This window comes from Neopsephotus bourkii, unplaced genomic scaffold (genome assembly GCF_033783945.1).
Source record: "Neopsephotus bourkii isolate Nb327-2 ecotype Australia unplaced genomic scaffold, CSIRO-AGI_Nbou_v1 NB_1508, whole genome shotgun sequence".
Classification (NCBI taxonomy): Eukaryota; Metazoa; Chordata; class Aves; order Psittaciformes; family Psittacidae; genus Neopsephotus; species Neopsephotus bourkii.
This window is the reverse complement of record NW_026901984.1, coordinates 4,578,009-4,601,072: the sequence shown is the minus strand read 5'-3', so window position 1 is coordinate 4,601,072 and position 23,064 is coordinate 4,578,009. Positions and strand designations below refer to the sequence as shown.

At 43.6% G+C, this 23,064-nt stretch overlaps 1 protein-coding gene across 1 annotated transcript; it reads right to left on the bottom strand.

Moving 5' to 3' along the window:
• Positions 1 to 4,441: 4,441 nt before the first annotated feature.
• UBE2QL1 (ubiquitin conjugating enzyme E2 Q family like 1) lies at positions 4,442 to 23,024 on the bottom strand. Its single transcript, XM_061369653.1, has 2 exons — positions 21,617 to 23,024; positions 4,442 to 5,783 (listed from the first exon to the last, which is right to left on the bottom strand). The coding sequence occupies exons 1-2, from the start codon at positions 22,442 to 22,444 to the stop codon at positions 5,652 to 5,654; spliced, it is 960 nt and encodes a 319-aa protein (XP_061225637.1). The 5' UTR covers positions 22,445 to 23,024; the 3' UTR covers positions 4,442 to 5,651.
• Positions 23,025 to 23,064: the final 40 nt, after the last annotated feature.

Below are 23,064 nucleotides of genomic sequence, written 5' to 3'. Positions count from 1 at the left end.
TGAAATTTGACAGGTGTCAGCATGGCATTTGCATACTTCTAGATTGAAAGGCACGTTTTAAATGTAAATTTACATGACTTGTTTTAATGTTTCCTTAGCGTTTCAGTAAAACTTGGAAGTGATATAAAAGGGAGGTAAAATTTACAAAGCAGAGCAAAGTACATTTAAGAGAATGCAATTAAGTAGTCAATAATACACGGGGGAACAAAGACAAGCTCTATCTTTATTTTGTCTTGGAATATCCTATTAGCTGCTCTTGCTGCAGTACCTTACCTTTACCTTTTGATGCACAAACGAAACCGCTTCTCCAATGCAGCTGTGCTGATAATAGCAGGTGACTCACTTTCAACCTATTTGTCCTCAGACCTAGTTTGACAGCCACTTTATTCTTCAGAGTGAGCAAAGAAAAACTTTAAATGTGTCGCTATCTTACACAAAAACCTCCAGTGTGTATTTAGTAACGTGCTCTGCTAATCCTTGCTCTCAGATCAGATACACTGAATCCTTTGACTCAGTACAAGTAACACACACTTTTGTAAAGTATTTGCAAGATCAGTATATGCATACAAGACAGGATGCACACAGCATAGGTAAGCTCAGAGGCTTCCTGCCCCAGCTTCCCATGGCTGGCACCTGGCAGGGCACTGCATGCCCTTAGTGCATGTGAACGCCGCTCTCGGTCTCTCTCATTCACTTACAACAATGCTGCATCTTCCCCCCCAGGAATGCATCAAGAAGGCTGGAGGAGATAACTACCCAGGAGTTTTTCTTCAGCATCTCTACTGACTGTCATCTTCTGAAATGTGAGGTCTGTAGCAGGCTATTTAATACAGGTTGGTGCTTGGCTGGAAGGGGATATGTAACTGGAAAATTACACTGTACTAGCAGGTCAGCCTGCTTAATTCTGTTTGCATAGTTCATAGTACAGTTTGAAAGGAGCCTCCTTCACCAGAACTAACCTACTGCATGGAAGAGATAAACCTTTCACACTGACCCACTCTGTGCAAATGCTTCCTCGTGTAATTTCAGCTAAGCATCGCATCTGCCCATCCAGCACGAAGAAGTAAATCCACAGTACATCAGCCAAGCTCCACACCCAAGCATTCAGCTGGAAGACTTTTTTCCTCTAAAAACTTTCTCAACAAGAAGTGTGTTCATAATTGACCACCTTGTTGGAGTCATGTAAATAACCATACTGGGCATAATGCTACTGCAAAGCAAAGACACTATGGTTCCAGGTCTATGCCTGAAAATCTTAATGGGCAGGAGAGAGAGAAGTAAAATACGGCAAATATGCTGAGATTTAAATCCCAGTGCCAGTTAGTTCAAAGTATTTTCTCTGTACAGCAAGCCTATACAGAATAGATTTCTCTCTATTGCAGGTTCCTGTGGAATGCAAATACACATCAGAGCGTTGGCCATCACATCGATCACTGCTTGGCAGCTGTGACTCTGAATGCCTTTCGAAATGAGTCTTCTAAAAGTGGTATGTTACACAGTCATATCACATGTATTTGTTGTACTAGAAAGGCTTTGTTCCAACCCTGCTGTTCATGCAAGAAGTTCTGTTTTAGGGTTTTATATCTTGCTTTGGACAAGGAGAATGAAGTGAGTGTTTCATATAATACAGTGTCATAGCACCAAATGAACAGACCACACCTATTATCTTTCTTTGGACTCAGGATTGAAGTTTAGGCTGGAATGAAGGAGATATACTGACTGCCTCCAGGAGAGAAAACAAGGCAAGTGTAAGAGGTCTTTGGTGAGTTTTTGAACTTTTAGGACTGATTTCTAGTGACACAAAAATACATTCCCATATATATAATCAGCTCTGCTCCTTGTGGATGTCCTTCAGTGTTTAGGTATTCAGAGATAGCTTTCTCCCTTTACCAGAAGCGTTCTCTGTGCGTGTATTTGGTCAAGTAGCTTTTTCAGACTGAAAGAAGGTCCTCCAAAAGGACATATTCTAAAAAAGCCAGGGAACAACTTCCTAATACGTCACACCTCCCCAGATGCTCGTTTTAAATTAATCATCTGTTCTGGGGACAGCAGATGGAAAATAATATCCCTGATAAAATGGGTTTAATGAGAGCTGGAGGACTTATGCTGACTGCTAATTGTACAAGAAGTCCTAAGGAGATTTTTGACTGGGTAAAGGGTGACTGTTGACATTTACTGTCTGAAAAAAAATCCTCCCCCTTCTTTGATATTGAGGAGCTTTGACAAAGCAGACAACTGGCCAACCTACTTTGATTTTGGTTTCTTCAAGTTTGGGATCTGGGAATGACACTTGGCTTTATTCCTGCCACAAAAGTGAGGCAACAGCCTGGTTTGAGTTCCACACCACAGCTCCAAAGCTTAACATCTTTCTCAGCTGCCACAAGGACAGAACAAGGAGGAAGCACATATGACTTTCTAGGATACAAACAAAAAGGACATTATAGGATCTTTTTCAGTGAAGCTCCTCAACAGAAAGGCACCTGGAGCAACTCTGAAACCAGCTCCTGCAGTAGGTCCTATCTAAACTGCTGTCCTTCACCTCTCCCTGTTGCTTTTTTACGGTGCTGTGCTGCTCTCCTTTGACCCCTCGTTTCATACCCTTCCATCACCAGACTCTTTTTATCTTGAGTTTCAGGTGACCAGTTACATCCTCCTCAGCCTACACTTCTCTCTCAGGTCTTCCTCTCTTCCTTCCTCTTAACAGACCTTCCCTTTCCCAATACTCTCTTTAGGCTTGCCTGTTGCAGAGAAAGTAGACCCTGTCTATCATACAGCTAGAAAAAAACATGGATTGATTTTCCCTAAAATAGATCAACCCTCTTTCTAAATCTCTTAATTAACTACATTCTTAGCCAGCCATCTCCATTCCTCCCTGGTCAGAAGCATAGTATTTCTATGTTCCCTGCTATCCCCTTTTTCCGGCATCTCCCCCAGCACAGGCTGCTTCTGCTGTTGTCTCTTCAATAGGAGCAGCCTTATTTTTGGTGCATCAGGAATTTCATCCTGCCCTAGTTCATGCAGTGTGCTTTTCCTTCTTTCTTCCTTGCACGATTTGTTGCTGCAGCTTAACCACACGCGCTCTGCTCCCCTTCTGCTACAGCTTCAAAGCTCTCCAGATTTTTGATTTGCCTCTCCTACTGCTCTAAGGCTCTGAGTGATACAGAGAACCTCCTACAACCAGAAAGTAACTGGGACTTTTAGCAATGATGTTTGCTATAACTATTTAAAGCACACTTAAGAAGACACATAATAAGTAGGCTTGAGGGAAGTGGTAGCAATCCACCCACTATGTTCCTTTTAGCTAACCCTTTAATTAAATATTAAAGATACGGTTCTCAGGAAGATTTAAAATAACCCACTGACAGAAAAAGAAGACAGGTTAAAAAACAGCAGAAAAGAAATAACCTCCCTCCAAGATTTACCACACCCTCACACTTCTTTTAACATGACTTTACTGTGCTGATGAGGGAACAGTTTTTTCCAAAGGGAAAGAACAAATCTTATGCTTTCCAATGCTACATCCCTCTATAGGGTCTCAGGGAGTCCTTGTAGGGATTGCAAATTATTTGATGCCTAAACATCCTTGTTTCCTCTTTCAGGAAGGATAGGAAAAGAAGTGTTTATAAAACTGAGTAAATAAAGTCCTTGACATGTTACTTACTCCTTACTCAAAATTCACATTCTGTTGCTGGATGCACAGAACTGATACACAGTGTGAGGGGAAAAACACATATACACTGATTATAGTATTCTCTCCAAGTACAAAGCAGGGTGAGATAAATCCACATCAAGACTTGGGCAGATTTGCGGTACCAAGCATTTCCATTTATAACTGAGGGAAGGCATACCCTGTGGGTACCACCAATGGTCAGAGAAAGGGAAGAGGCAGCTGATGCAAATGAGAAGTGTAAGAAACCAGCTACGTCCACAAAACTGAGTGGTTCTGACCTGCATAGCCATTTTGGTGAAGGCTTTGATTATTTTCCCCCCTGTCTAGCTGACAAAATGCTACACTGGCAGAGCATCTACAGATAACCTGAGCAGTGGTTTTGCACCAGTACTGCAAGTACACCTGCTCTGCTGCTTCTCTGCTTGTGTTTAAAATCCACTGTGCTTTGTTACTCTTTTGTTTCTCTCTGCTGTAGTTTTAAATCAAACTCCAGCCCTCCAAAGCTCTCCGTACAGTCTCCACTGTTGCTCTAATACAAACAGAAACTGGTCAACCATTTCAATTTGGTCTTGTGTTAGCCATATAATGGAAACTGTTTTCAAACATACACTGTCTTCCCCCTCCAAATCAGTTTTATAATCCATATTGTCCTGCTTTCAATTAAAGTATCGCCACAACAGGTATTACCTACAAAGTGCCTAGATTTTCACAATAGAAAACATATTACTTTGAATAAAAGTTGGCCAAAATGATTAAATTCCTGAGGCAACAGAAACGATACTGGTGATTTTATTCAGCATGTCTCCAATACGATTTTCCATTTGGAATCCACATTTTTCAATGCTTTTCTTACACCATTCTAAACATTACCTTCAGCTTTTATGGAGTCGCTTAGAAAGTTGGCTGTTTTTTTTTCTTTTTTGATTTGTTTACCAGAAACTTAAATCTTCATGATTAAATAAGAGGACATTTATATACATCAGTGGGTTTTCTCAGATACTGGGCTCTAAGTACATACAATGCCTATTGAGTGAAAACAAAAAAGAAAATTCCAGTCATGCAAATCATCTTACAAACCATGTTTCATTTGACTTGAAAATTTTTACTCTGTTACTGGCATCTCATTTTAAAATTAAGCAGACTTTTTTTTAAGGTTGCTTTGTCCATTTCCATTCTTTTGTTTTGCCATTTTGAAGAACGGATGGGCCACATGCTACTGCAGAAGGTACTGGCAGGGTAATAATGGTTCTGCTACCACCAACCAACCACTCCGAGCCCTGGCATGGATGTGTTTTAAAAAACCACCTAACCTTCAGCTAACTGCACTGGTTTATTTCTGAACAGCACATCACAATATCAGCATAGATAGCACATTGTAACCGGTTGGGTGATTCCACTTAATTTTTCAACACTACGACCTTTCAGCATTTTCATTCTGGTTTCATTTATGAATTAAAGGTCATATATAGAGCACAAATGAGGTCTAAATTTAGTCACAGCAGACCACAGTTCCACATAAAGACAAATCTTCAAGTTATGTTGACCTGCTAGGAGACAAAGATAAACAGCACAGCAAACATGTACCTGCAATGCACTGCTTCCCTATTAAATATTAACTGTTTCATTTACATTTAAATGAACTGAGCAGTAATGGACAGACTTTCCAGTACTGCTGTTTGGTGCTGCTGTCATGGAAAGAAGCTGAAGACAATGTGGGCTGTATGGGGGCAAATGACGCAATCTCAGCATCCGCTCAAGTGACTTCAATGATGACCATTCTCCAGTCTTGAAACATAATCCTACACAGCATTTTTTTTCCTTTCCCTCTGTAAACACATCTGTTCATAAATAACTTAGATGTCTCCTTGACATTCATGGTATGTAACAGAAGCTGAAGTAGAAAAGGATGGGCGGTGTACAGCACTGAGGAGATGTCACAGTACTTTTGTTCAGCATATTTGTCAAGTGCAGGTTGCTAACATCAGCCATCAGAGACCGGTGGGGTGACCCACCCATACTTTTCATGGGTCTTCACCAAACTCTTAAATGTTGCTTCAGCTTCCTTTCGACTGAATGACTTTTTTGATTTGCCAGCTTTTCTGCAGATACGGCCCTGCACCAAACAAAAAAGAAAACCTTCATTAAACACGTGAACACGCAGCTGGAAACCACAGCTTAACTTTTCAATGCATCAGGCCAAGAGGCATTCACTTACGGGTACCAGAAAGCAGAGAGTGCCCAAACTGGGGCAGACAAATGCGTTATCAGAGATGATTAAAAATGATATGCAGTAAAGGAGGGAAAAAATAGAAAGAGACAACTGCTGGGCTTAGTTCTTCCCATCAAGCCCCTGTGCTGGCATGTTGCCCTGCATACAGCAACCAGCGGCGGCTGCTGCAGCTGTGCCACACGACTCGCCTCCATCTCTGCTGCATGGGACCCCTGCAAACAAATTAAGGGACCTCTACCAAAAACCATTTGGTGTGTCAACCCTCATGCCCACCCCACATGGTCAGGGGTGCAGCCCTAAGCAGACAGGGACTGCTAGGAGCACACCAGTATGCCACCGCAAAGGTGCCTCAGCAAGGCAGCTCCTGAGGACAGAAGGATTTTGTGAGCATCCCCAGCAGCCCTTTTCAGCTGTAGGAGAGAAGAAGGCTCCCCAGCCCACTCTAGTCCTCCAGCATCAGCAGCTCTGGGTGGAGAAGGAGGCAGGCTGCAAATGGTGCTGAGGTACCAGCTTGGGAATGGGGGGCGGAAAGAGGTTTCAAACCAATTTTGATGACACACTTGTAATACGGTCTAGTCAGCAGCCCTGGAGAACCATCATAAAGCAGAGTGTTTCTGTATGCTATGTCTTAGGGCTACCCAATATCTCACCTCCCACGCCCCACTGCCAACGTAAAATGTCACTAAAAATTACATCCATCCCACAAAACGCGCTCCATTCTTCTAACCTGACCCGTGAGAAATGAAAAGCTCTGGCATTTCTTAAAGGCAGGAGCACCTTAAAACCAACTTCCTTTCAACCTACAAGAAAAATTCTAATTTATTACCCCTTCCTGACAAGTTTGATAATAAATGGAAATACACAATTTTAAACATACTGCATCCTCATTGCTTTGCAATCAAATATTACTTCTAAAAGTAGGGCAGTATATCATTCCAAAACCTTGTCTGGCAACAGAGACATTTACTGAGTTATTAATAGGTTACCTTATTTTTCACATTGGCCCATGTCAGCTACCAACTAACAGAGACACAAGAAAGAATTAGAGTTGCAGAATTATTCCACCCTGCAGCAATAGCACCCTTTAAAGTTTCTATGTCTACTGGGTTTGTAACAAAATACAAGTTGATTAAAATCACAAGTCTAATAATTTTAATAATCCTTTGATACACTGTATTCACTGAAAGTCTTTTTTAGAATAAATGGTATTCGGTGAGCAGATCCCATATTACACTGTTACAATTACTAAGAACCAAGTTAGCATGTTCTCATTTTTTCCATTCTTTTGCCTAAAAACGTGCATCAGGACATCATCTGCCGCCCGTATTTTACTGTTAATTTGGAATTTAACAAAAAACTGTCATTTGTAATTGCGTGCAACAAACTATACAGAGAAAATAATCAGGTTTACAGAGGTGGAAAAAAGGGAAAAAAAAACCAAACTCTGTGAAGCATCACAGTTATTTTTATGGACTAAAATGAGCAGGATTAGTCTGCAGTACGGACGAAACATTTTGTTCTAGAAAGTCATCACAATATTGCACAGATAGGCTTTTGTGTGCAGCAACGTCCCTATTATAACAAATCTATGGACACATGAGATAAAAGATCTGTTTCCTATTCCTGTTTTAATAAGTCATTTTTCTGTGTGGTTTGACTTCTCTTTCAGAGCCTACCTTAACTAAAGATTAGGAACAGCCTCTAGTTCCCACCTCGATTTACTTGCAGCTAATTTATACCCTTCTGGTTTTCACAAAAATAGCTACTTTATCTTTCGATGCTCTTCCTTGTCTTTCTCCTTAGTTGCCATTTTCACACTGGTGATGCATTTCCCCTCTAAGCACCCCTTGACACACTAAACAGCAAGACAACTTCCCCATCCCCATACTAATCTGGCAATTAATATTTCCCAAATGAGGATGGTTTGCACGGTACTTGATTTAACCCAGACAATACGTTTTCTTAGAAAATGTTCTTTTTCTTTGTGACAAAAGGAATAATTAAAAGCAACCAGGTAACATATTTTTTAAATCTCGTTGACTAATTCATTATCTTACATATCCTGCAGGAGTGTTTTTGTTGTTACAAAACATGTTTTGTATTTTCTTCCTAATCTGAGCTTTTGTTGGAAGCATATTAGAGAAACAAAGGAAAAGATAAAGTACAACAGAAGATTAAATCAGCACAGGAAATACTGTCCTCAAAATCTCACCAATAGAATACTTTTGAAAGCAAATATAAACTTACTCTATTAGTTAATTTCTGGATTAGGTTCATTTGCTATTTATTTCTTGTCTTACACATATTATTTTCTATAACTTGATAGGCTTTGATACCTTTGATACCTTCATAGCACAGTATGATCCATGTCTTCCCCAGCTTTATTAAAGTACTAATACTAATCAGTACCTAGAAATAAGATCTTTGCATTGAGAACACCTATCACTCATGTTCAGTGTCATCTATGTACCACTTTCAAACAAGTTAAGTAAGAATTCTTTGGTGCTGCAATAATGCAGTGAATATCACATAATCTAAAATGTCACTGGAGTCACAGCAGATTAAATTAGCATCGTTCCATGAATTTATTCTCATACTTCTTTGCTATTAATGTAATGGATCATTAAGTACACTTCCATTCTGGTACCATAGGGAGGTTACATGTAAACTGTTCCATCAAAGACCAGCTAATCCTACCCCAATGTAGCCCATGTATTTCTATGTTGACACAGAAACTATGGGTGGCATGGTTAGCACTGGCTCTTATTAACCAATATCCTGCCAGATGTTTATAATTTGGATGAAATTTAACCTTGTGGACTGAAAGTTTCCCTTTTCGGTGCCTCAAGCAAACCTGAGGTATAAAGAAAGAAGGCTGGAATTTCAGCCAACAGTTCAGACACTTTTGAGTCTATACTCTGGTGGTATCTACCGTCTTAATGATTTTTAGCTTTTTGCCATTTCCACAAAGCTCTTCCCTAGTTTAACTGAAAAAAAATAAAAGGGCATTTTGGACACAATTACAAATGAAAGCATCAAACACATTAACAGGCACCGTTACCAGCCCTGACTACGGTTTATTTTCAGGCTGCTGCTTAAACATGCAGTCATTTAAACTCTGCTCAGGAAATTATGAGCCGCTGCATTCTGTAAATATGATAAATACAGTAAATGCAGTATGTAAACACAATGCTGGCCAAAGCTCAATTGCACACAACCGCATTTTGACCAGTCGCTAAACCACGCACATCACTACTGCCGTGGTTAGCACTGGCTCTTATTAACCAATTAACAGATCATTTACACGGCCAATGTTTTGATGTGCCCAGCACAGGATCAAGAAAAGATATTAAACCAGTATCTGAACAAGATCAAAACATTCCAGAAAGATTAAAAACAATGGAGAAAACCCCAGAAAGCCTTTCATAAAGATATTAATGTCAACTTTAGCTCTGAGAAGTCGCACCAGGAGCTTATTTAAATACTTGCAATACTTTCAGACGCTCACAGAGTGCTTTTCATAAAGGGATAAAAAGTTAGAGAGAACATTTCAGATTTTGCCATCTGCTGTGACTTCATGTACTTTTCAAGATATAATTTTAACACGCTAGAAACATATGAAAGGTGAAAGTAATGACATAGCATCCAACTGGTTTACACAGCCATGCTGAAATGCAGAATATGTGCAGCACTCAGCCTCCTCATTCACTCATGATCCTGCTGCAGCTGGTTTGCATGACAGAGTGAGCAATTGCATGCCACTTGTCTACTCTCTGTAACTCAACTAAAGCTAGTAAACAAACAGCTGATAAGGATCCAGTCTATAATCTTGATACCTGCCAGGAGAAAGACCTCCTGGAGCACAGTCCCTACGAAAGACCCAAGGCAAATCTCACATGTATTTGGCACCCGTATTTACAGACCACTGTGGGCAAATCTGGGAACTTTTCCATTTCCCAGTGATGCCACAGTAGTCTACACATTTTTCCACAATCATGAGCCCATCAGCAAGTCCTTCCCTTGCAAAGGCTATGTGACATTGAAGCGTATCCTCAAAAATATTCAACTGAACACTAGTAGCTCTTTAATGTCCTTCAGTATCAGTATCAGCAACGCACCACATCTTTTCTTCCCCAACACCACCATGTCATGAAGTGGTGCAAAGACAGAGTTGAGTCTTGTACTAAGATACCAAGAATAAAGCCTGAAGTTCTTTAGCCCTGTAATCCCACTGCAACCATCTATCTGCCCACGTCTGGCCTCTGTGTCATGAAAAACAGTCCCGATATTTTTTTCTGGTATTTCCACAATCAGCATGGCCTCAGTGGCATTTCTTTGGCAGTGATGAAGGGATTTTTCTCTCTCTCTCTCAAACCAACCATAGCAATTCCAACAGTCCTGGCACAGTACACAGTGTCAGGTGTGCTTCCATGTTGAGTCACTTTTGGCACTACCTGAAAGACAGAACTACATAATGGTGGCCGTTTTTTCACAGGATCATGCCATTACCAAAGTACTAGCCGGAAGGGGTCTCTGGAGGTCTCTAAGTCCAACTTGGATACTTGGAGCTGAACTGCCAACACATGTCAGCTGTGGCACTATGTAGCCAGGCCCTGAATCCTTCAAGGCTGTGCTCACTCCAGTCCTGATGCAAATCCCTGTGTTAATAGGTCCCAAATTTTCCAGGCTTTACTGTACTTGGTCATCAGCCCTTACAAGACTGAGGTTATTCTGGAAACAGCATAAGCCTCTGTGCTACACATCCCTAAGATGCCTCAGCAAACCCTTCGGGCACATCTAGACTTTTTTTCCTGGACTGGTTAACAAAAAGATGCTTTCATTGCAAGCAATACACAGCTATTAGAAGCAGGCATGCCATCACATTGTTAACATTGGTCTTAACACAAACTCCTCAGCCCTGCTTTCCTTTCATTAGTCCTGGATATGCAAATAACACAAGGTTAGTCTTCCAAGGGCAAATCATAGAATCATAAAATCATATAACAGTTACGGTTGAAAAGGACCTTAAAATCAACTAATTCCAACCCCCCTGCCATAGGCAAGGATGCCATACCTGCCTTCTGCATGGGGCTAAATGTGGCCCATTGTTTAAGCCAGCATAACGGTTTATGGGTACAATTTCATTTTCTCTCGTTATCTCTTGAGAGATCTCTCTATAGCAGGCTTTAGTGACCCACTTCTAGGTAAATGTCAAGAGACAGAAAACAAGCAAAGGTTTAGAGCTGGAAGTCACTGTGCCACACAATGCATTCGTGGTGAGCCCTCCAGGACAGGAAAGAGACCCACAAGGATATGCCCATTTTCCAAGTCTGCTGTCCCAGGCTTCTCCGTAGATGATGCAGTACCCGTGGATTTTCTAAGAGCTGGAACACACACTGAGTCTCCAGTACATAACGTACTCCACTAATGTGCCAGAGACTAATAGCTTTGGGCCTCAACTGTTCAGAGCCACATACTATGCAAATATACTCAAATCTTTCCTGATAAGTAACAGAATACAGTTCTTAAGCCTGAACCAGTCTAATTCTAGGATATTTAAACAAGTTTCAGAGAAAAATATTTCCACTGGCTTTAGGGAAGCATTCAGAAGTAAAGCCATGCTAAAGCAAGCTACTGTCATGCTCTCAGTGTGTCACAACATCACTGTTAGAGTGCAATATACATGGTCTCTCCTCCCAATTATGTGGTTTATATTTTTTTCTTGATGTACTGATGAGGCACAGTTAATCATGTCTCAAAAACTGCACACAGTTTATACTACACTATATATAATTATTAGCTATAGCTAAAACAAAGCAGTATAGAAAAGTATGTAGACAAATACTGTTAATGATGCAGCATAAGTGAATTAAAAATGGGATGTTTTCCTGCAAATGTGTAATTTCTAAAGCAGTATTTCCACGCCTTTTTTGGTCTCCTTTTTAAGATAAATCCACACAAAGAAGTGAAAACTCAGCAAGTTCCAGCTTTAAAGCATCCTTTAAATTGCTCCTTCTGGGAGTTGACTGTTATTTGCCCAGGAAAAGAAATCTGAGTTCCAGCTGAGTAATTATTAACACTCACTTGTCTGTGTGCAGTCTGGTGCAAGCAGCTCTTAATCGATACAAGCACTTACAGCCCCAATCCTTGTTTGACAGCTACAGAGCACTGCACTTCACTTTTCCCTAAAGTCAGCACAGAGTAAGCAGCATGATTTCAGTACAGATGAGGATTAAAAAATTCCCTTCCTGCATTGTATGGGTGGGACAAACTACATTGGCAAAAGAACAAGAAAAAAGGCCAAGTGCAAGCTTCTGCACCTCAGTCGGGGCAATCCCAAGCACAAATATAAGCTGGGCAGAGACTGACTGAGAGCAGAACTGAGGAGAAGAACTTGGCGATGTTGGTCGATGAGAAACTGAACATGAGACGGCTTCAGTGTGCACTCACAGCCCAGAAATCAAACGTATCCTGGGCTGCATCAAAAGGAGCGTGACCAGCAGGTTGAAGGAGGTGATCCTGCCCCTCTTCTCTCGTGAGACCTCACTTGGAGTATTGTGTGCAGTTCTGGTGTCCTCAACAGAAGAGGGATGTGGACCTGTTGTAGCACAGAGCATGAAGATGATAAGGGGACTGCAGCACCTCTCCTGTGAAGACAGGCTGAGAGAGCTGGGTCTGTTCAGCCTGAAGAAGGCTTTGCAGACACCTCATGGCATCTTCTAGTACCTAAAGGTGGCCTGCAAGAAAGCTGGAGAGGGACATTTTGTAAGAGCAAGTAGTGACAGGACAAGGGGGAATGGCTTTAATATGAAAGAGTAGATGTAGACTAGATATGAGGAAGTTCTTTACTGTGAGGGTGGTGAGTCACTGAAACAGGTTGCCCAGAGAAGCTGTGGCAGCCCCATCCCTGGCAGTGTTCAAGGCCAGGCTGGATGGAGCTCTGAGTGACCTGGTCTAGTGGAAGGTGTCCCTGCCTATGTCAGGGGTTGGAACTAGATGATCTCTTAATGTCCTTTCCAACCCAAACTATTCCATGATTCTGCAAAAATTTTGGCAGCCAACCACATTCTTGGAAGGTGCCTCTAGCATCTCAAGGGAGAAGGTGGGTGTTCGTCAAAAGAGATGATCCCTGTCCCCTGCCATCAAACGGGCACCTGCTAGTCTAATGACAAAGGGACATTTTCAGCCTTCCGCTGAGCTCTCTGGACCTATCTCTGTCGGATCAGGTACCGGCAGTTACTGAGAGAGAGACCAGGTGCAAACGCTGGGAGCATGACAACCTGTCAGCTCACAGGTCCTTCACATCAGTAACCTGAAGTAGTTATCCAAGTTAAACACAACCATGGATGTAAACCCAAGCAAAGCAAAGCAATTCAATCCATCCATTAAGAAAGGTTGTAAAGACAAATACCTCAGACAACAATGTCCAAATTTACCAAAGTTTCACAATGCCAAAAAAACCAGGAGTAATTTAATCTAGTTAAGATCAACCTCAGTAAAATGAGAGTCACAAGCCAACATGCTTTTCCTCTATACAAATGTGTCAATCTCTTGACTACAACATGTTTCATACTATGCACACGGACATCTACCCACAGAGCTCCCACTTCTGAGTACTTTTAAGTATGTATCCTCATATGACCTTTGGCAAGAGAATTACCTGTACTTCATAGACGGGAAAGAGGAATATAGTGAAGTTATATGACTTGCCCATGACTTCACCTGAAGTCAGCGGCAAAACCTGGAAGCTAGACTCAGATCACCTTTCCTCAGCCTAAGGGCTCTAACTGTGAAACATCCTCCTCCATGCAATAATTATAGAACACTTCAATACTAGGTATATTTTAATAGAAATAATCTTGCCAAATTTATAGAAAATTTGTCATTTATAGAAATTCATAGAAAATGTGAAAAATCAGTAACAGCTGTGATGCTTTAGGTATTTTTATGGGTGCATATTATGGGAATAAGCCCTATACTTCTTACTGCAGCTGGGAGTTTGTTACTATCTGTAACACAAACCTAGAAACAGGAGAAATATCTAGTCATTCCACAGTTCATAAAGCCTGACTATGAGAAGCATCTGAGCTCCAGACCATTTCATAACGCAGGCTTACTCTTCCTTCCTCCAGTTTATTTTGACTCATCTTTGAATGCAGATTTGGAACCATGACTAGCTTGTAACTCTATCAAGGAGTCATGGCAGACGTTCCAGGGGTTTTGGTGAGCCTGTGCAGAAGAGGATTAAATCAATAAGGATCATCAATTTTAACAACACAGTATTTTAACAACCGTGAAGCAGATAAAAAGACATTTTCCAGTGACAGACTCTGCACATACATGAGGGAGACGTGTATCTGCCACATGTGACTGAGGACAGGCACATGTGATGTACCACTCCTCAGGCTGACTTTTGACTGGAATGGGCCAAATCAGACTTTCACCTTGCTTCAGAAAACAAATAACCCGAACATCATGACGGTGGCGCCCACTTACCTGTTTTGTGCAGACCAATAAAGGACTGCTAATTTACTTTCATCAAAGCACACACATGCTTCTCCCTAGCTTATGCTCCTTAGATTCCCAGTGCTGTGCTGGTTTTACTGCCAGCCAGGTTAGGTAACAGCACCATGTCCTTCCTGTGTGGCTTGTCCTGCAGCCTCCAGGATCTATTCAATTACTGATGTTTCCATTCAGAGTTAAAGACCAACAATGTGGAGTGCTCAGTACCCTCTAGAAATGATTCTGTGGAGCACGACCAGCCCCAGGCCACACACTTTTCAAAAATGTTATGACCCCAGAATAACAGAATACCAGGTTGGAAGTGACCTCACAGATCATCTGGTCCAACCTTTCTAGGCAAAGCATGACCTAGACTAGATGGCCCACCTACTTGTCCTGCTGAAACTTAGAAGTATCCAGTGTTAAGGAATACACCACTTCCCCGAGGAGAGTATTCCAGTGCCTGATTATCCTCATTGTGAAAAATTTCACTCTTGTGTCCAGTCGGAATGCCCCCAGAGGTAACTTGTGCCCATTACTCTTCTGCCTTTTCCATGTGTCTCCTTGTAAACAGGGAGTGTGTCTTCTTTGTAGCCACCCTTTAAATACTGGAACAGCATAATGATATTCTTGGACAATATTTCAAAGAAACCAAGTATTCCATTTACAACTGAGACAATTGGATCCTGCACACATTAAACTTAAGACATATTTTGAGCCATTCAGACCGCATAACCACTGCAGCCCCTGAAGTTCCCCCTGACTCTCATCAGCCAAAAGGAGCTTAGATGGAAAAAAGAAATGCAGCTATTATTATGTTACTTAACCAATGTCCCACTTTGTGAGAACAGATGCCCACTCAGGGGACATGCCTCAGATTACACCTGGCAATAAGACTCTGGTGATATGATGACCAGAATTACTGCGGAGTCACAAATCTTCGATCTGGAAGTGTCTGGTCATGCATGGAAATCCCTGGGTATTGTGTAGATGCTAGGAAATCTGCATATTTTCAAGGCTAGCCTGTATAAGGAAGAGTACATCTTCCTCACAACAGGAAGCAGGTTATTTAAGTTGCTCCTCCAGGAGGACACATCATCACCCCTCGGGACTAGACTTTCTGCATTTGAAAAAATACAGTTCTTTAACAAAGTCCTGACAAAACTCCCCAATGCTACACAGTTCTATCTGAAAAGTTCCACTGAAGAAAATGAGGACTCGTTTTATAATTCAGGGAAGAAGAATCATGCTCTTTTGAGCATATTCAATTTTCTTACTCTTTCAAATTCTTATTTAGGAGATCAGCTATGTATTGCCAGGAAGAATTAGTTCTACCTGCCACAAAAGCATGTTTTAACATAAGTAGTTTGCTTCAATTTAGTGTTTTAACTTATTTATGTCTATTTTAACACTAAGAATGATAGTTCAAAGTATTTTAAAATTTTCCTTTTTATGCCCTGAAGGGATAAAATGGAGATTATGTTCCTCCTGCTTTTTAAAAGAATTAAACCAGCCTCCTACTTCAATGAGTTGGAATCCCTGTGTCTTCATTCCTCTCAGTAGCATATATTTGCATAATAATAGTGGATAGTCAGATCAGCAATATATCAGAGTACACATTAACAGTATTTTTTCCAGCCCATTCATCAATCCAAGCATCTCAACATAGCAAATATGTATGTTCCCACCTAAACTTCAGCTTGAAAATCCTATGTTTCTCAATTGCAATAGAGAAGATACCTGAGAAGGCAAATATATCTAATTTGCCTCTGTAGCTAAACAGTATTCTGTTACCTCTTTGGCTTAGCATTTATACCTTTTCATGGGGAACAAGCCCCATAATACATCCGTTGTCTCCTGTGTCACCTTTTTGTATGAGTCGTGTTTTTCAGTCGTGGACCTAAAGCAGCATTTCTTTGCTTGACCATAACTGGCCTCAATTTGTTCAGGCAACTAATCAAAATCAAAAAGCAAGCCAGTTTTATTTTTTAAGGCCTGACAGGATACAATGGTTCCAAATAATTCAGAGACCACTGTGTTCTCTACACATTTCTGCAGCCTTTGAGTTTAGCTGTTTTATTGATTTATTCATGGCTACAGTCCTCAAACCCAGCATCTGGAGTATGAAAACCCAAGGACTGGCAATTAATTTCTGCTATATGTATTTGAAAAACCTGGAGTGTGTTGACCTCCTGGACATCACACAAGTCCCATCTGCTATCTGCTCAGTCATACTTTTGTCTGAAAGGATGAAGAGGGAGTAATTTAGACTATGATTAACAGCTACCTTCTGTGTCAGTTTTCATAAAATAAGCCCGTTTCTCCTGTTTCTTTCTGGTAGAAGTCAGCTGGGATACTTATATTTTTAAAATGGAAAGATAGATCAGTTCAACAGTCATACGAGGCACATGCCCTTTGAAGCAAACTTAGAGGGAATCCACTAAGGTATTTCTAACACCACAATATGAGGGATGAAAGTCCTATACACCACCAACTTCTATTTCAATTTGGGAAATTTTCCAATAGAAAAATAAGCTTTAATTACAAATTACATTTTTTTTTTTTATTTAAATCATTATACAGAGGCCCATCACAGCAAGAATACTTGTAACTAGGGGTTCCCCATTCCTATCTTAGTATGTCCTCACAAAATCTTTATGCTCCTTCTGTTCACTGGAAATATAAGGGAATGTTTTCCTCAAAACAACTTTTCCTTGATATAATCTGCAGTCACCAGTCAACTGACAGCTGGCAGTCCTGTCCCCAGGCTCAATGGAGAGAACAAGGGAATCATAAGGCAGGTGAACAAGGCAGATACTGGTCAGCACTAATGTAATCTTAAGCCCAAAATCCCCAAGGAACTAAGATGCACGTGTGCTAGTTGTTCTCAAAAATACATAAAAAAAATATTCCTGATGCATTATTTGGACATTGGCATACATAGCTTTGTCTTCTTTAAATTTCCACCAAACCAGCACCAAATCATTCCTCCCCAGTGAGAAACAACATGTGTATTACATGACACAAAATCTACTTGTCCTACTTTTGGACAAAGTCTGCTCCATTTCATCCACCATGTTTTCAAAACAAGCTCCTCCCAGAAACATGGGTGTTGGCCTTAGCCATGTGCATTACTCAAGGAAAGCCATAATGAACCTCCTGCTGTTTTATCACTCTTCTACCACTGGCACTGATCCCCCTTCTTTCCTTTAGTTATTAGTATTATCATGACAAACAGCTCTGTTACTAGGAAGCAGAGAGCAACAGATTTGTTCTTAAATCTCTCTAAAGTTAGCAGTAAACCATTTTAAAGGCTGCTGTGAAGAAGGAATACTACTGAAAGGGCCACTTCCCCAGCCTGGATAGACAGACAGACAGACATGGGAGGCTCTGCCTAGACATGCATGTGGCACAGTTACCTGCAGGACAACAAACAACTAGTATTTAAATCATTTCCTTAGCATCACCCCACCTCCTCGGCTGACACACCAGCTCTGCAGGGGCTCAGGGCTACCATTTCACAGGTTTGGCAGGGCCATGCTTTCACCCATGGCAGTGGGAGCCAGCGAGCAGCTGACTGGGCACAAAGCAAGTACAAAGTCATCCCCTTAAAACCAAGGCTACAGTTGAGTTAAGGACACCACCAAGTTTTAAAAAATAAAGATTCTGGATCCCAGACAGATAAACAATCTTATGCCTTTGATGTACTGAGAATTCCCCTCAAGATACTGACTAGAGCTGTGTGAATAATTGATTTTCTCAGCTGAAGAGCTGAAGCAACCAACCAAACAAATCCCAACTTGTTTGTCAATTAACTTCTCTCCCCCTCCCCGAAAACAGGGAAAAGAAATAAAAAAGCATCGTTTTGGTCTGTTGAATTGTTTCATTCAAACAGAAACTGTCTCTCTTCCATTTGATTTTTTTTTTTCCCCAGACAAAAAAGCACTACTAGATTCATGACAGGAAGAAAGGCATCCCACAGGGCAGGACATCTCTCAAGCAAGGTCACCTGAGTTGTATGGTTCCTGCTTGGTGAGATCTGGAGAAACAACCACCCTGCTTTAAAATCCAGTTCCTGGGAGACATGCTTTGGTTTGCGAATCTGCAATCAGGTTTCTCTGAATACAAGGGCAATGCTGAAAAGTAACAGAAAAGTGCTACTTCTGAATTTCTGTGTTGCACACTTACATCTCCTTACTGACATAGCTCCTGAGTGGGATGTTTTTCATCATTGAAATGTCAGAATGTTTTTCTTTTACTCTGCTACAAGGTCTGTGAAATCTAATTAAAAATCTGGATTTGTCAAGAATCCTGACTGCCTGAAAATGTATTTTCAGTGTTAGTTTTGTCTGCTTTTCGACTGTTTTGTCAAAAAGGAGGTGGTCATATATGTCCATAGGTTGCAGTTAGCTCTGACAAAACAACAGACTGGGAAATGCTGCGCTTCTCTTCGAAGAACTGGCAGAGAACAGGAGCACTACAGTCAGCACAGCAAAACGGGACTGATGAGAAACACGAGTGACATCAGCCACCCCGGTTTTATCACTCAAACTGCCAAAAGGAGGAACGCACGCTGGCGGGAACTTCTCTCCTGCCTACTCACACAGAGGCCCACGCCAGTGAGGTGTGCTCAGATGCGTCACAGGCTCGAGCGTTCACCATGATTTCATGCCAAACCATGTTGCTGTGAATCAGTGACATTTCTTCAGAAGGTCCCCTTCACCCACTGGCACCGGCAGCACCCCATCTCCTGCTCGGCCTCGTTGTGGCCTCCATTTGCTCGAGCACAGTTAGATTGAGGCGGTGGAGAACGGCCCTCGCCCTTCCAGCCTTTCTGATTAATAGCAAGCGCACTGAATGTTTCACGCTATTGCAGGATGCAGGCTGCTTACAGGAATTGCACAATTAACCTGGTGTAAGCCATCACTGTTTGCTCAGGATGGCTCCTTGCAGGCCACCGCATAGCAAGAGCGACGCAAACCCAGCCCCACGGCTCTCCATGTTTCGGCGGCCGTGCTTTACTTTTTAAACCAGTCAAAAGTAGACTACCTGTCAAATGAAAGATGAAACGGGGACAGGGGAGCGCCTGCCGTATTTTGAGCCCTATTATGCAATGGAGTTGAGATTACATAATGAGGGGAGTGCGATTACAGAGATGTGGCTCCCATGACATGAAGCCCGGCTATGGTGACAGGCTGGTAACCCGTCACAGGAGACACCTCTGTAACCCAGAAATTAAGTGCACTGCCAGTATTACCTATTAACCTTTCCACTTGGCATGAACGATCCAAGACGTTGAAACGTTCACACTGCACCTATTTAACTACTAAGTTATTGGCAGCTATTTATTGCTGCCTTTCATTCTCTTTTGTTGTAATTAACTTCATAAACTTCTGGAAGGATGTTACCGAAAGTCTTGCATTTTAAATGTGTTTGTTAATGATGCACACATAAACATCCCCTGTTATCAGAAATTACTACTGCTTTCTGGAAACCTCTTGAGTGGTTTAGGGAAGCAAACTGTCACATTATATAGCTTAGTATTTATTACCAATAAAACAATTCAGTGATTTTCTTCACTGAGCCATATTATGATCCCAGTAAATCCTAACTTAACCCTTTTACATTCAACATTCAGACTGAGTATTCAGCAATATGCTGAATGGTTATAGAGATTTTAAATAATTGTTATATAAAATTTTGATAATTTAGCACTGTCCTTCTAAAGTCTTGTTTAAAATAATGACAACCGCGATCTCTATAAAAAAAGGTGGGTTAACAAATAGTGAGATGCAGCAAGAGCAGCTACAGAACTTCAGTATACCCCAGGCTCAATGTAAATTAAGGTGCTTTTTTTTCCCTGTTTTTTATATCCCAAGGTGACCTAGGAAACTTGACCTCTTCAGATGAAGTGCAGAGAAAAATACTATCGGATTAAAAATAGGAGCAGTAGGCCCAAATCAAGCACAGAAAAAGGGGGACAGCCATTTACAAAAGGGTCTTTTAAACAATCAAAAATTAACTCTCAGTCTTAAAAAAACCCAAACTTTTACTTCTGCTCATGCAAGTAGTTCCACAGAAGCAAACAGGATTAACCTCATTTTGAAGAAAATTAAATATATGTTATTATTTACTCTTCCCCCCAACCTCCTTTCCAAGAGATGAATTTAGTAAGTTACTCAGCATCGTTTATTCACAGATGTGGAGCTGTGCATGTCCCCTGGGTTCAAGGGCATTCACAAAGTGAGCACGAAAATCACCCTGTCACAGCCATGTGGATATTGGCCACTATGGTAACCACAAATAAAGACTGCCTATGAATTTCACCAGCAATATTTACCCATTTAACAAAAACGGCTTAAGAAAAACTTCTCTTCTTTGGATACTCTGCAGAAGAGAAAGGGAAAAAAAAGCATAAACCACATTGATTCATCTCAAGTGAGATCCTCTGCCGGGGGAACCAGGCACCTCCTCCAGAGAGGAGAGCTGGCAGGCAGAGTCTGGCTGCTGCAGTACATGCCCGAAATGACTTGTTCTTTTTGAGCAGCGAGATTATAAACTCGCACAACTTTGCCGGCAGCTCAGGCAGAAATTCCAGATGTAACCCCATGCCGCACGTCTGCCCTGTGTGCCAAGCCCCAAACCCAGGGTTGCCTCTTCTCCCCGGAGGGGATGCTACTCAGGACAGCACCAGACAAAGCTCCAGCGTTGTCGTGCCCTATGCCAGCAGCAGTCCTTCACGGAGGGGACCAGCAAGTATGGCTGACTAGTTGGCAAAGGGCAGGAGGTGGAAGACTTGAATCCCAAACCCCACTGCAGCCTGAAGAGCGTCCTCTACTCTGGGGTGAGGGAGATGTCTCCTGGGGGAAAAAGGCATGACATCTTGGTGCCACACGCAGCACAGCCAAGCACAGGGACAAAAGACCTGCAGGAGGACGCGACGGATGCACGTGCTCCTTGCTCCTTCAAGCTGCCCCGTACATACCTCAGCTGTGCCTGACAGAGAAGGGACCCCAGAACAGAGCATGTGTGTCCCTGCCTCCTTCCCACCAGTAACACCAGGTCCTTGGGGAAGGGCTGTCCCCGAGGCCTGGTCAAGGTCAGCCACAGGCAGGCTTGACCCACTGCCCTTTGGGGTTCCTATCCAAACACGCGCACAGGCTCTCACACACCTGCCACACGCTCGCAGAGTGAGAGCCCCCGGACCCTCCTACCTGCCCCTTGACCAAGCTGGCCGCAAACTGCCTCATGACGGCCTCCACGGTGTAGGCGCTGGACCAGCCACGGGGGGTGAGCAGCTCCATGCAGATGGCTCCGCCGTCGAGGACGTAGCCGTTCTCCAGGCGGGGGCTGAGCACCCTCATGAAGGGTGGCGAGAAGGGAAAGTTGTCGGGAAAGGTGAGGTTGAGCAGGATGTACTCCGTGTTGGTCTCCTTCATGTCCTGCCACAGCACCGAGTCCTTGTCCACCTGGTGCAGCTTCACATTCCAGTCGAAGAGGCTCTCGTCCACCAGCTCCACCGAGATGAAGCGGTCGCTGAGCCGGGCGATGTCCTGCAGCTCCTTCATCAGCCGCCGGGTCCGCACCTGCGTGCAGTGCTGCTGCCGGCCCGCGGGCGCCAGCGGACCCGACCCCGACGGCAGCGGCACTAGCGGCGCCGGCCCCGACCCGCACCCGGAGCCGGAGCCGGGGCCAGGGCCGGGCCGCTGCGCCGCCTCCTTACCGGCGCCGGGCTCCCTGGCCGCTTCCCGTGATTTCTCCTTGCCGCCGCCCGACCGCGGCTGCGAGGGCTGCTTGGCGAGCTCCGGCGCCTTCTTGTTCTTGTGGCCCCCGGGGCTGCTCTCGCTGCTGCTGCTGCTGCAGCCGCCGCCCCCGGGGGGGCCCTGCGGCTGCGGCTTGTTGCTGCTGTTCTTCTGGTTGCCCCTGCCCCTGAGAGAGGAGCCCTGCTGGCTGCTGCTGCTGCGGTGGTGGTGGTGCTTGGGGTCCTCCGTGTCCCGGTTGTGCAGCCGGATCAGCCCGATTTTCCGCAGCAGAGTGGCCATGTTGTGCGCGGCTCCGCTCTCCCTCTCGCCTTGATGGGTCGGTGAGGTTTTATTATTATTAATATTACGATGATAAATGTAAAGCCCCGCTCGGGGGATACGCTGTTGCCGGGCGGCGGGGCGCCTCTCCCGCCGCTCTCGTCGCAAGGGGCGCGGGGAAAGGCGGCGGCGGTGCCGCGGGGAGGACGTGCGGCCGCCGCTCAAACGCCTCCCCTCGCTAGGGCTGCTGCGGGCAGCATTGCAGCAGCAGCGGGGCTTCTCCCTGGGACATCACGGCCCCACCGCCGTGGCCATGATCCCGTGAAAAGGGAGAAGACAAAAATAGGGGGAGGGAGGACGTACAGGAATCAAAAAAGACTCGAACGGGCCGCTGGGGAGAGCCCCCTCCCCCCACGCGCGGCGGCGGCGGCGGAATCGCCTGCGCTGCAGATGGCTTCCCCGGCACCTTCGGCTCGCACCCGGCCGAGCCAATCCCCGGCGGCTCCCCAGCGGGCCGGTCTCCGCGCCGCGCCGGGCACCTCCCCCCGGTGAGGGGGGGCCGAGGCCCGCAGCGGCAACCCCTTGCCTCTGCGCCCGCCCGCAGCGGCGCGGCGCGCTCCGGCCCTTTGTTCGGCGCCGCC

Coding starts and splice junctions, on each gene's coding strand:
- UBE2QL1 (XM_061369653.1), bottom strand. CDS start 22,444: ATGGCCACTCTGCTGCGGAAAATCGGGCTGATCCGGCTGCACAACCGG. Junction 5,784..21,616: donor CCAGCTTGGTCAAGGGGCAG/GTAGGAGGGTCC, acceptor TGTTTGGTGCAG/GGCCGTATCTGCAGAAAAGC.